The sequence below is a fragment of the Artibeus jamaicensis genome, unplaced genomic scaffold (genome assembly GCF_021234435.1).
Source record: "Artibeus jamaicensis isolate MK-2021 breed Jamaican fruit bat unplaced genomic scaffold, CSHL_Jam_final contig_391, whole genome shotgun sequence".
Classification (NCBI taxonomy): Eukaryota; Metazoa; Chordata; class Mammalia; order Chiroptera; family Phyllostomidae; genus Artibeus; species Artibeus jamaicensis.
Window position 1 is genome coordinate 1278256 of NW_026521814.1, and position 14382 is coordinate 1292637.

Genomic DNA, 14382 nt, shown 5'->3' on the forward strand with positions numbered 1-14382 from the left:
AAACTCATAAAAAGTACTTACATAATCTTGATAACAATCTTCTTTTCTTCCATATGTCCAAGATTTAAAACATAACACAATCCTGAACAACTCAGGCCCTGCAATACCTATTTTCAGGAGTATGATGCTGTCCAGTGCAAAGATTCAATGACTCTGTTACAGTGAACGCCACCACGGAGCCCATTTTCCTCTTCTACCTGGCTCTTCCTCACGCTGTAGTCTTCTCCTTGACTCTCAGTGAGACAAAAGGGCCTCGCCTGTGCCTCAGGCCCTGGTCTTCTTGATTTGTTAGTGACCTAGTTTTCATCTCTTCCTCCTCAGCATCTTGGATTATTTCACTGCTAATTTCCACCTTGTCCTTCAGCCTGCCTGGGCGTATCCATCTTTTTAAAAATGTTTACCTGATCCCGTCACTCCTCAGGCCGTCTCTTGTCAAGTAGACAGTCCATATCTGTGGCTTTCGTCTTCACATGGTCCCTCCGTGAGTGTCTCGATCGACCCCTTTCTATTTATACCATTTTTCCCTCCTCGTCATCTTTAATGCTTATCTTCTATACCACATATTTTGCCAACTAATCAAATAATTGTATGCCATTATTTAAATATTTAATCTAAACCATCTTAACTAGACTAAATGTAAGCTGGAAGGATGAATTGATTTCATCTTTACACACAGCTGTTAGCACTGTGCTCTAGGGACAGGAGGTACACATGACCTAGTACTGGATGACTTGACCTTATATTTATGAGAGTAATATGAGTATTTTAATCTTAATTAGAGCAACATTAAACATTTTTCATCAACAAATATTTTTTTAAGAAAAAATTTTTATATAAGCCCGAAGATAGTGCCTTGAATTCACCAAATACCTGTCAGGCTCTATTGGGTTGAAGAGTGTCTCCCTTCCCCCACCCAAAATCATGTCTAGCTAGAATCTTAGAACAGGAATTTATTTGGAAATAGGAATTTGCACATGCCATCAGTTAAGATGAGGTCATATTGAATTAGGGTGAGCCCTTAATCCAATGACTAATGTTCTTACAAGGAGGCATGTGGAGACACGCTTTTGTTGACTTGGAAGATAGATAAGACCATGTGGAGACACAGAAGAAAGAAGGCCATATGGAGATGGAAGCAGAATTTGGAGCCATCCAGCAAGAAGCCAAGGAACACCAAGGATTTGCCACAGACCACCAGAAGCTAAGAAGAGGCAAAGAAGGGTTATTCTCTGGAGTATTTAGAGGACGCAAGACCCTGTCAACACCTTGAACTTTAGCCTCCACAACTGTGAGAGAATAAATTTTTATTGTTTTAAGTTACCCTGTGTATGGCAATTTGTTACAGCTGTCCTGGGAAACTAGTAAAAACACTCACTGTGTTCTTCAGTGTTGAAGGTACTAGATATAAAGGTGCCTTGAACATGAAAAACCCCTGCCCTCAGAAAGCTTCCCCTAATGGGGGATACACAGGAACAAATAGTAAGTAAGTAATGCTCATGTTAGGTGGTAAGTAGCACAGAGAAAATAAAGCTGGGAAGGGGAAAAGGAGCCTCAGGTTTGGGGACACCGCTGTGTTCAACACTATGGTGAGGGGAGGTCCCACCAACAAGGTGGCATTTTAGCAGAGGCCTGAATATGATGAGGGAGTGAGCAATGGACAGGCCCGGGAAAGAGGGTTCCTGGAAGAAAGGGCAGCAAAGCGTAGAAGGTCAGAGGCAGAGTGAGTGAGCAAATGGGAGAGAGTAGGAGAGGAACTTGGAGACGCAAGGCCGTGGAGTTCAAATCCTGTGGGTCTGTGAGGATTCTTGTGTTTATTCTAAGAGGTGGGAAGCCACCGAATGGTTCTGAGCAGAAAAGGATGGAATCTGACTTAGATTTGAAAATGATTGCTGTATTAATTTTCTATTGCTGCACAACAAATGTAGTAGCTTAACACAACAGAGGCCTATTAACTCAGAGTTCTAGAAGTCTGAAGTCCAGCCTGGTGTGGCTGGGTTCTCTGCTCAGGGTCATCGGGCTGAAATCAAGGTGTTGGCTGGGCTGAGTTCTCACCTGGAGGCTCTGGAGAAAAAGCCGCCTTCAAGTTGGCACAGGTTGTTGGTAGGATTCAGTAACACATCGGTGTGGAACTGGGGGCCTTCTTTCCTTGCTGGCTGCCAGCCAGAGGCTGCTCTCACCTATTGCAGGCCACCCATATTCCTTGCCATCTGGTCCCCTCTATCTTCCAAGTCAGCAGTGGCACATCAAATCTTTTATTGTGCCTGAAATCTTTACGTACCCCTCCTGTGAGCAGCCAGAAAAACCCTGCTTTTAGAGGAGTCGTGTGACCAGGTCAGGCCCGTCAGGTGCCCTCCCTTTCTGAAAGTGGAGTGTGCTATAGAGCATAACCTAGTTACCAGAAATGAATCCATCACACTCACAACCTCAGAGATTAGGCAGAAATTGGTACGTAGGAGAAAGTGAGAAAATTTTGGGAGTCATTTAAAATTCTGTCTGCCACAATCACCTTGTCTGTTTGTGTTGAAAGTATAATGTAAGGATGTGAGGGAAGAAATAGGGAGATTTTTACAGTAATTCAGATGAAAGGCAATGCTGTCTTGGCCTAAGGTGGTGGCAGTGAAGGTGGTGAGATACAGTCAAATTCTGAAAGAATATGAAGGGACAAGTGATAGAATTTGATGACTGGTTGGAAATTGATTATGAATGAACGAGAGGGGTTAAGGAGAAATGCATGGATTTTGGCTTCCGCAGCTGGAAAAAAATGGAATTGCTGTTTGTTGAGATAAGATGTGCCAAGGGAGGAGTAGATTTGAGGGGATAAAGACTTTTGAAAGCTGCTTCTTGAGATGACAAAAAACATCCATATAGACCTGTGCACTTAGTAGCTACCTATACGCACATAGAGTTTGGGAAAGGGATCTGGCCTGGAAATAAAAACTGGGGTATTGTCAGGTGATAGACGGTGTTTAAGGCCCTGAAAGTGAATGAGATCACCTAGTAGAAAGGGAAGAGAGGGTCCCAAATGGAGCCCTGGGGAGTGGTTCAGGGTTAGAAGTCAGCCACAAGGAGGAACTCCTAAGAAGAAGGAAAGGGAGCGTGTAGGAGAGTGGAAGGAAGTTAGGAGAGAGGGGGACCCCAGAGGGAGGTGGAGGAGGAGGATGGTAACTGACCAGGCATGAGAGACTCAGGGAAAACGGAGCTCTGCATTTTGTAACACAGAGATCAGAGACTTTGATGAGAATAGGGCTGTTCTAGTGGCTGGGTGGAGATAAACCTTATTTCAGTGGGATTAAGCGGGAACCAGGAGAGACACTGCAGATAGTGACAGAAGAAAACTCATTGAGGAGTTCTGTGGCACACGGAGCAGGGAAAGGGACTGGGAGATTGGCAGGGATCTGGGGTCTGAAGGGGGAGGTCCTCTCTCCCTTCTTTCTAGGACATGAGAGATTAAAGCACGTTTATATAGAGAGAGGAAGAATGACGACGCAGCAGGTAAGGGAAGTAGCTGGAGACAAGTCTTTGATGTGGCTAAAGGGGATTGGGTCAGTGCAAAAGAAGAGCTGGCCTTGGGCAGGTGCTGGGGGAGTTCATTCATTGTCCTGGGAGAGGTAGTGCAGGTGAGTGCGCAGGTGCTTACAGGCTGGAGGGAAATGAGGAATTTTTTTTAATGACTTTCTGATGACTTTCGTTTTCTCATGAAAATAGAAAGCAATGTCATCAGCTAAGAAAGAGCATGGGGAGGGGACCCGGAGGCTCAGGAAGAAGAGACACGGGAGAGTCTATCAGGAGAGCAGGCAGGTGAGCAAGTGGGGAGTATGGAGCTCTGCTGGTCGGCACCAAGGGGCCACGTGATGTTGGGCTATGAATTTGATTTTCAGGACAGTCAAGCCATTTTCATTTTAATGAATCATTTTCATGCGGTTCATTTGTTCCTCCTTGGAAATATTGCCACAAAGATTTGAGTCATCAGATTATTTTTGTCCATGTTGGATCAAACAGATGGTAGCTTCTAGACATTGTGAAGTTATTTTGTTTATTTTTATTTATTTACTTATTTTATTTTGTGGCCATGAATTATTTCAGATCCTACTTTCTGAGCCAACTTTTGCAGATCTAGTTTGTACCATGTATTTGAAAGCTTTGTGCACTTTATTTTATGTTGACTGCTTGTGCTACATTTTCCCATTATGAATTAGATAAAATCTGAGAGCTTGTATGTGCTTTTTATGAGGAAATTGAGAGTAATTTCTCTGTGTTTCTGACCCAGTCTATTATATAGGCTCAGATTTATATCTTAAATGTTGTAAAATCCAATCTCCCCTATTTTTTATCATTTCGCATGCCAGGAGAAAGCAAGTGTTAGGTTCAAAGTGCTCTCAGGATAAAAAAGGCAGCATCTGAACACCCTGTTTTGCAATAAACTCACGTGGGTAGGAAATAAAGTGAGAAGAGGGGAAGGACAGAATTATATGTTCAGATTCTTTGGCAATAGGAGCTGGCTTGACATCTATTTTGTTAGCAAACTAAATCTTTTTAATATAATGAAGAAAGAGCAATAATAAAAAAATATAATATGTCTACGTGACAACCCCCAATTCTTTCTTTTAGAATTTCCAATTCAATTTAGGTAATTAACCTTCCTCTTCCACCTTTTTCTTCCATGTTATCTTCCTCATTATCCCAGAAAGGTGAGTCTTGATTAATCTACTGAGTCCAAAGCTTGGTAATTCATTCCCCTTGCCAATGATCAGTTTTGAAGGGGACAAGAGACACAAATCTGGCCAAAAGACATGAAGGAACACCTGCCTTGGGTTGAAGGACTTCTTGGAAATGGCTTTTCTTTTGATAAACAGGTTATGCACACAGAACAGCGTCCCCTTCTGCCTTGTGAAATAGCAGTGTGAGCAAATGCTATGTTGCTGCAGCAGCCAAGCTTGAGAACAAAAGCCAACCACAGTCTGAGACTGAAATGCGGAGCTGAAGGACAGAACAAACCTGGGTCCTCGAGAATGTTGTTGGATAACTGTGGTAACTGCCTTAATTCCGTACTTCCAATTACATAAAAAGCTAATGATAACACAATAAGAAAACTCCAAATTTTAAGCAAACTGTGGTCAAGGTTTCTGTTGTTACTTGTAGTCCAAAACATCCTGATACATTCCTCATACAGGATCACACAGAGGCTGTGCGTCGTTGAGCTGTGCACATTAGGTGGCTGCGTGCCTGGATTTCAGTCTGACGGGAGCACGATCGGAAGGCGTGCATTCAGGCCTGTAAGCTGTTAACTCTTCATGCTTGGCTGTCTTCTGTGCACACTTCCCTGGACAGCATTTTTCATCTGCTTTTTAATACTGCCACAGTGCTCTGATCATTTGCTAGAAAGACATTTAGCACTTTTTGTTGTAGTTAATGTTTATGTTTCCTTTAAAATTGTGAATTACTCGGGGGCAAAGTCCTTATCTACCACTTTTATATCTCTAGTGACCACCAAAGTGCCTGACACATAGATAATCCTCGATAAGTATGTGCTGACTTGGAGAATTACCTCTTTAGACATGTGTGTGCTGGGCGCATGATTCAGAAGGCGCTCCCGAGCTTGGCAGTGGAAAGAGGAGGCAGATTCAGTAGCAAGACAGAGTTAGGTCAGGGGAACCATTGCACATTAGCTCTTGTCAGAAGAATAGATTCATGAGAGCAAGAGAGAATTCTCTACTTTGACGATCCAGCAAGCTGTTCAAGGAGTCATCCCTGTCTCTACTCTTCCTTACTCTTCACGTTCCCATACATTATGACTTGCCTCCAAAATACACCCTGCTTTTTTTTAAAATAGATTTGCTGTGCTACCACCCACTCCAATCTGCCGTCTCTCACCTGGACAAGCCACCTCTCACCATCCCCCTCCACCATTATCTACGCGGGAGTCAGAGACATATTACGGAAATGGAAATAAGATCCTGCTACACTTAGGCTTAGAAATAAAGAGAAATGCCTTTCTGCGTCCTTCCGTCCTCTCCAGCACACTGTTTTTGTCCTAGTATACATTCCTGTCTGATGTTACTCGGTGTTTGCCTGCTGCTTGCCTGCTGCCTACCTGCCCCATGGACTGTAAAGGACCATGGCAGGGGCTCCTCATATCTACTCTTTAGGACCAGGTCCCTGTCCCTGCAATGACATCTGCTGTGCTGGAAACATTCAGTGCGTGTTGAGGAGTTCACGAATATGGCACCTGGCCACTACAGGGCCTTAGCCCTGAAGAGGTTGTAAGTGGAATAAAAGAATAAAGAAAAATCACAGGAAAATAGAAGCCAACCATGAAACTTGTGGACCTGAGCTTCAGCAGGTGGGGCTTTACACAGCTGAGGAAAGCAAGAAGAGGAGGTATCAGCTCTAAAGGTGGTATTAAGGTGATAGGAGCCACCCAGCCAGTTTTGGGGGAACTAGTTAGGGAAGGGGTGGGTGGTAGTAGCCACCTGTTACCCACTCCTCAGACCCCCTCTTCTTCCATGATAGATCCTGAGCTCCATGGCCCTTAAGGTGACAAAAATAAAGTCCCTGTTGTTTTTGGCTCTGCCTTAAGTTACTGTACTTCTGTTTCTTTGGCTTTCGGTGCTGAATTATGTGACCTAAGCTTGTGGGTCTCTACTAACACCCCAAGTGAACGAAATAATGAAAAAAATTTGCACATTAATGTGTACTTTTAAGTAAAGCAAATGGTTTATTATTAAGTTAAGAATAAACTTCTTAGGAAATTATAATTTTGAAGTACAATGTAAAACTTCAAACGCAGTACTTGGCAAAAATGAAACCGCCAACTCAGAAGCTCCAGTTTCATTTTACTCTAGGACGGAGGGACACACCCTCTACTTGAGGCCACAATGGGGCTTCGAAAACTGAGAGTAAACATATTTACAAGGTACTGATTTACAAGAATAAAAGGGCTAGCACCAAGCCATAAAACAGTGATTCATCATTAACTTAGAAAAACTCTCACCAGAGCATTTTTTAAGGAACATGCAGACTCAGGAAAAGCCAGAAGTCAAAAGACTTGGATTCCCAAGTTCTAAAACTTAATCCCAAAGCCCTAAACTTCATTTTTTAAATATATTTTATTGATTATGCTATTACAGTTTTCCCATTTTTCCCACTTTATCCCTTCTCCACCCTGCACCCTGCAACCCTCCAGCATTCCCTGCCCCTTGGTTCATGTCCATGGGTTGTACATATAAGTTCTTTGACTTCTCTGTTTCCTACACCATTCTTAACCTCTCCCCATCTATTTTATGCCTACCATTTACACAAAGCCCTAAACTTCTATGCTTCCATTTCTTCAGTATAAAAAGTCAAGATATTGATATCTCTCTCTTTGACATGGGTTATTTCATAAAGATCGAATAAAATAATATAACATGTGTTGGAATCAAAACAAGTATGATTCAGTGCAAGCAGTAAATCTGGACTTACTACTGCTAAAAACATTAAATAAGACCAGTCAAAAATGTGGGATGTCCGTCTGGGCTGGAAGGTGTTGCTCATCTACAGCTTTATACTGAAAAGAAGGTGCTTTTCTTCAGAACACTTAGCATCCACGGATTAGCAGTCATGAAAATATAATATGGGCATATGGATGGGAGGTTGTAATAGCTATGCTAATATAGCCTCATTAATTTTAAACTGGACCACAAACTAACAATAACTTGTGTTTAAGAACACCAGCTCTAGAGTCACATTGCCTAATCCCAACTCTGTGGAACTTAGAGCAAGTTCCTTAAGTTTTTTGGTTAAGAGGCCCCCAGTGATCTCTGGTATTCACACCCTTGTGTAATGCCTTATCACACTGTATCAGGGTTACTTTGCATGACAAACAGAATGCAGCAGAGGTTATGGTTACATACCATTGGTCACACTTATGAGGCTAGGTCATACAAGGCACTGTAGCTTCCTACTTGATTGCTCTCTAGGATGCTTCATTCCAAGGGGAGCCAGCTGTCCTGGTACACTAAGGAGAGGCCCCCATGGCAGGGCCTCTAGCTAACAACTGTGTAAGAGGGTTGGGAGCTGATCCTCTAGCTCCGGTCAACCTTTCAGATGACACCTTGACTGTAGCCTCATGCGAGACCTTGAGCTAAGAGCCACTGAGCTAAGCCAAATTCCTGACTCACAGAAGCTGTAACATAACAATAATGTTTGTTGTTTTAAGTTTTGGGGTAATTCATTATGCAGTAATAAGTAAAGCACCATCTCAGAGTTTCTGAAAATCGGGTGTAAAAATGGAGATGATAAAAGTAGCTTTCAAAAAGTTTGTCATAAGGATCAAATGAGAAGTATATTGGAAGCCCTCAGCCCTGTACCTGGCGCAGAGTGAATAATGTTCGCTGTTATTATACCTTTGCATTCCTTCCTTTCCACAAGCAAGGTGGTCCTGCATGCACTTACAGTCCCATTCTCTGTAGGCCTCAGCACTTTAATCATAAAATTTCAAGTATACAGATCTAGCTCTCATCAGTCCCTTTATGTTTTCTTTCTCTACCCATCATTTGGACAAATAGTCTTCCCCTTTTCTCTGATCCTTTTTGTGTTGAGAGGCAAGATATCTAAGAGAGAACAATCTAAGGCACATACCATGGCTAGGGAACCAAAAGCCAAAATAGCTGGCCTGAAAAAGACCAACCCACTGACCTCACAGCACTGGACGAAGGTTGACAATAGTAAACTGGGCTAGCTGGAGTCAATGCGAACCTTCACAGAGCTCACTGTTTAGAAATTGTCCCTGATATATACAAAGCTTTCATTCAGGCTTATTTCTGTGCTTTTAAGCCTGGAATAGATCCTGGACTTCCTCAGGCAAACTTCATAGATGTTATCTTTTCTTTCTCTTGATTATTCCTGTCTCCCTCACATTTGGGTTTTCTTTTATCATGAATGGCTGGGTGAGCAATCAAATTTCCTATGCACTGAAAAAAGAATATTGAGGAAAGTTACTGCTTGAAGCAGGTGCAAAAGAAAGAACAAACATGTTTCTGTCCCATAATAAAACTCAATAATAAAACCATTTGTCAAATAACAAAATACAATAATAAAACTATCTGACAAATACTTAAAAAACTCAGCCTATAATATAATTTAAAGAGGGAAATAAAGACATCAGAAATATGGAGTGAGAAGGTTTTACTGCCACTAAGCCATCATGATGATTCTTATTATTCCATTATTAGTCAAGTACTTTTATACATTTTTTACAGCTGATTCTCTGGGAAACTGAATGTTTAAATATGTAACATACTTTTAATAGGATATTTGAGGAATTTAAAACAAAATACAGTCACTTATAACATATAAAGAAGGAGGTGAACTTTTTCATTTTGCTCTCTTGTGAGAGTTACACGCATCATTCCTGACATAAAGAAATTTTTATTCTAAAAAAGAATGACAGTAGTATTAAGCAGTGTCTCCCTGTCTCTCATTCCCCACTGCCCTTCTGGTTGTGTCTGGTCCTTCTGATGTCATCCGTTTACTTGGGAACACTTAACTTCCTCTTAAACCAACTTCTCAGGAGATGAACTTGGGTTTGCTCATTTCTTCCTATTTACTTTTGCCTGTTTATTTTGTTGCTTTCCACACAGCTAGCATTTTTCTCTGTCAAAATTTTCTTTCATCCTTTTCTCCAATTTTTCTTTTTTCCTTCTCTTTTCATTTATATTTCCTCTCTCCTCTCCTACTTCCAGGTATTTGTTTGATTTTAAACTTAGACTGATGATATACAGGACAGTTCTTGAGTGAAAACTCTGGTTCACTTATAAGAATGCTGTCCCTTACAATGGCACAGCCCAGCAATAGTGAAGCTAATTTAGTGAACATGCTGTGATAAACCAGGACTCAAAACAAGATGATTTCCCTTTTCTCCTCAAATTTATATACTGTACATGCTAATTAAGAAACATGAGGAGACAAATAACTTGAGAGGTGGTGTCAATAAAGTACACAATGAAACCACGTCTCCACCCAGTTGCCCAAGAGGCATCCTTAGCCACACTTACCTTGCTTTACTTCCTATGTTCCCAGTGACCAAAGTCTAGTCGTTCACATTTCTCAGTGGTTCTATATGGCTTCCATATTCTGCTGTGCACCGTCAATCTTCGGGACACTTCCCTCACCTTCCCTCCAGCCTTGCTCCACTTTGGCCCATCTTCCTACCATCACACCCAACAGTTCAGCCATACCCAGAATTCTCCAGCAGCTTTCCATCACCTACAGTTTAAAATTGTACTCTTTTTCCTTCTGCCTCCCTTCCTCTTTTGCTGACTCCTTTTATAATCCCAGATTAGATGATGCGATCTGTGTCCCTGTGTTGATGCTCAAGGCATTCACTCTGAAAAATCTTACCTCCAGAGACTGATGTTAACCATTCAAGCCTCCTCACAAAAGGACCTTCTTGTGAGAGTCTTTCCCATAATTTCCCAGAAGTTATCCTTCTAACCCCAAATAAGTTTGCTCAAGCCTCTCTAAACTACCTTATTGAGTCATAATCGTTGGTGGAAACACCTGAATTTCTCAAGAAGTCCTTATCAAAGAAGATATTCTTGAAATATTTGTTCAAGTTTCATTTGGAGGAGATTAAGTGCTCTTTAAGGGAAATAATAAGACAGCCTCTCCCTAGGATTCATGAGTCACTCAGCAAAACAAAATTCATGTATCACTGGCTGGTGTGGCTCAGTTGGTTAGAGCATTGTCTCGTGCACCAAAAGGTCACAGGTTCGATTCCCAGTCAGGGCACATACCTAAGTTGTGGGTTAGGGTATATAGAGGAAGCAACAGATCTATGTTTCTATTTCATATATATGTCTCCTCTCTCTCTTTCTCTCTTTGCCTACCCCCCCTTCCTCTCCGTCGCTCACTCTCTAAAAGAAAAAGATCTATACATATTTCCTTGGGTGAGAATTAAAAAACAGAACAAAACACCAGCAACCTGTAGTTTATGTGACCAAACCCCACAAAAAATAGCTGTGTGACCTGAACCTCTAGGCAATTTCACCGCCTGTTTCAAGTGGCTCATCAAGGTAAGAAAATTCCTGATAATTAGCTTTACTCACTGTTCCTGTGCCTCACTGATATTTTGGAGAAAAATAGCTATTCTGGTTACTTTGATTTTTTCGCATACCTACTTCCCACTAAACTACTATACACTTCTTAAGGTCCGAGATCTTCATATTTATAAAATTTAATCTCTCTTCGCAGCAACTAGCACAGTGTCTGGAACACAATTTAAGACATGCATATATTTTGGTCATGTGGATGGCTCGTCCTTTGGCTTCCTATGTGTGGGAATATAGAAAGTGAAAAGAGTTATATTTCAGCAGTTCACAACAAAGAGTCAAATGTAAGTGGACTGATACTTCCTATATTCCCACACATAGGAACATACAAAGTGAAAAGAGTTATATTTCAGCAGTTCACAACAAAGAGTCAAATGTAAGTGGACTGATACTTGCCATTTAACAGTCTAAAATGGTCATAACTATCGCTTTAAGTAATTTAAGTTATTATCAATAGGTCAACACACCAGGTTAGTTAACCTTTGGCATCTTTGCCCTGACCCTGAAATTGCCAGGCAAACATGGTTTTTGATAGTTCTAGAAATTAATTCTGAACAGCCACCTTGAAATCTGGATAAGATACCCTCAGAATATAGGTACTATCTACCCATTTCCTGGTTGTCTACACCACTCAGATGCTTCAGCTAGCTGCCTAGAATGTGTAACACTGAAATGAAAGTGAATGTTGAAATGGAGAGTTGGGCCCGAGGAGACCCAGTTCTCACTTGCTTGCATCCAATAGTATGTATTCCATTATATGAATGCTTTATATTAAGAACTAGGGCTGAACTGGAACAGCTGCTAAGCTATAATAAGTGAAGGTAGCTTTAAATGAAAGAATCCACCAGAGCATCACTGATTCTAACCCCCTCTGAATATTATTACACCAGCTTTATGTATACCAGCTTTATGTACACCAGCTTTATGATTCAACTCTACAGTACTAACTTTTACAACTTCTGTAAATTGTCAAGCAGTTATTTTCCCGCATCGCCCTCTGATGGACTGCCGTCGCTCCAGAAGGGAAGCTACAAGGGAGGCCCTGGGCACCGTCTTCTCCAAACGGCACTTTGGGGCTTACTTTCTTATTCCTCCCCAGCCAGCCCGCCGTGGCATTTCGGATCTTTAAACACTGTCTCTTTTTCCTTTGAAGATCACAACCACGACCATTTACAAAATTTAATTTAAATGTATTACGAAAAATCCTAACACTTCCCCCTAATTTCAGGAAGCGTGTTTTCATGACACATAAAACGCGGCGGCTGCGAAGCTCTCGCAACGCTGGAGACCCTGCGAAGTGAGTGAAGCTAGTTGCTGCCCTGGAAGCAGCGGCAGCAACGCCTGGGAAGCCTCGGCTGCAACCTGTCGCACCGGTTCCAGCCCTCAGCAAAACCCGTCGTTCTCCTCAGTGGGGCAAAACAGAACCAGGTCCTGGTGTCCAACTGTTGTATTTCTTTTAAATATTTCAAACTTACTGCCTTTGCTCAGCAGAACCGCGGGCACTGTGATGAGGGTGACGAGCGCAGCAATCCCCAGCAGTCCCAGGAGCACCTTCCATTGTGTCTGCAAGCCGGTTAGACCACGTCCAGTTAGAAGAAGCCCTTTAGCCCCAGTCTGGGTGAGAGGGTCGGGGCCTAGGCTGCACCTGTGTCAGTCGAATTGGCCTGTGGGCGCGCTTTGGAAGAGGGTCGAAGTGGGTTGGGAGTGTTTGGAGTGAGCCGGTCGGAGGAAGTTAAGAGCGGTCGCCCTTGAACTTGTGGCCTCTGAGCACTCTACGCCTGCTGGTCAGCAGCCCAGCGAGGGCTCAGGCGCGTGTTTAATGGGAGGTTCTCCGGACCGCCCAAGCCTCAGAGCCTGGGTCTAGCAGAAACCTCGCAGGTCTAGGAGCCAGGAGAGAGCTCTGTGGCGTCCCTTCACCTGTCAGAGGGTGGTCCTGGAACTTCCGCCTAATGGGAGGCCCTGGTCCGGTTCCGAGGGGTGTTGAGGACAATTTTGGGAGAGTTTGGTGAAAAGGCACCTACAGCTCAACCCTGGGGCTAGGGAAGCCAGAGGCGCGCTACTCACCTTCATCTTCGGCGTCTCGTGGGAACTGAGCGTCTGGAGCGGGGAGCGCAAGCAGAAATCAGGCTGGCTAGCCACCCAGACGCGCGTCCAGCCCCGCCGCTTGCAAGTTTCGGCCGGGAGTTAAACATTAGTGAGAGTTCTGCCGCTACGTGTGAAAGACCGAGGGGCAGGCTGCGGGAGAAGGCGCGCCGGCTCGGGACACTGGCATCCCTGCCGTGGGGGCGCCCGAGAGACACCTCGGGCGGGCTGTGCGGACGACGGCCGGAGCGCACAGGGTGCGGAGTTCCGGGGACTCGCGGGAGTGGTCGTGAGACTCCAGGCCGAGCGGTATGCTGACGCCCAGCATCCAAAGTGGACTCTGAGACCACTGACGCAGGGACCGTGGTCCGTTTTCTGAGAGAAGAGCCTTGGAGCTCGGCTCCTGCAACCTCTCGAGGGCAGGCAAAAGAGCCAGAGTCCAGACAGGGCTCAGCAAAGGCGCAGAGCTCACACTGCTGGCAGCTGGAACGAAAATCCAGGTCTCTGTCTCTTGCCAGTGAATGGCATGTTGGGGGAGTAGTTGGATGTTTAAAGCTTCCAGAAGGCAAAGAGAAAGAAAAGGTGATTGTTCACATGCGAATGAAACTTATAGGCGAATTATCTGAATTCACCCTCAGCAGGGAATTTCCAGTTTGTCTTGCAGGCTTACCTTCTCATTAAGATGCCAAAAATAATAACACTAACACTTGTGTGGAACTTACTCCCCCCTCCCCAGGTGCTGCTCTGAGAATTGACTGTGTTTATTTTACAGGAAGGAAGCTTAGGCACAGAGAGGTTAAGTCACGGGGCCACTTCCCGCGGCTAGGAAGTCATGGAGCATGAATTCAGAGCCATGTTCTGCCCTACGCGGCCTCGCATCTTTCAGCCTTGCAAAGAAGATTTGGAAGGGAAAACTGGCAGATGTGGCTTGGCCTTCATCCAGCTCCCCTTTATCCCCTGTAGGTTTATTCACTCATTCACTCATCTCCACATCTTCCCATTTATTCCATCCATTCCTCTAATATCTGAGGGGCAGATATTGGTACTTCTAATGTACCAGACTCTCTTTCGGAAGCTGAGGTAGAGAAAAAGAACAGCACAGATGAGGTGTGTGCACTTGACACTTTCAGTATAAAATACACAGATACCCATTTGCCTTTAGGGTCCTTTTCTTGAGGGTAAGTGCTACTCTTAACTTCTAAAAGGCCTC

At 43.5% G+C, this 14382-nt stretch overlaps 1 protein-coding gene across 1 annotated transcript in view; it reads right to left on the reverse strand.

Moving 5' to 3' along the window:
- The window catches only part of DPP4 (dipeptidyl peptidase 4), an 83384-nt gene extending 69721 nt beyond the window's left edge, over positions 1-13663 (reverse strand). Inside the window, exons 1-2 of the mRNA XM_053665143.1 lie at positions 13155-13663; positions 12566-12653 (exon numbers count right to left, since the gene is read on the reverse strand). Of these exons, the coding sequence (XP_053521118.1) occupies positions 12566-12653; positions 13155-13160 (94 nt within the window). The 5' untranslated portion in view covers positions 13161-13663. The remainder of the gene's footprint in view (positions 1-12565; positions 12654-13154) is intronic.
- Positions 13664-14382: the final 719 nt, after the last annotated feature.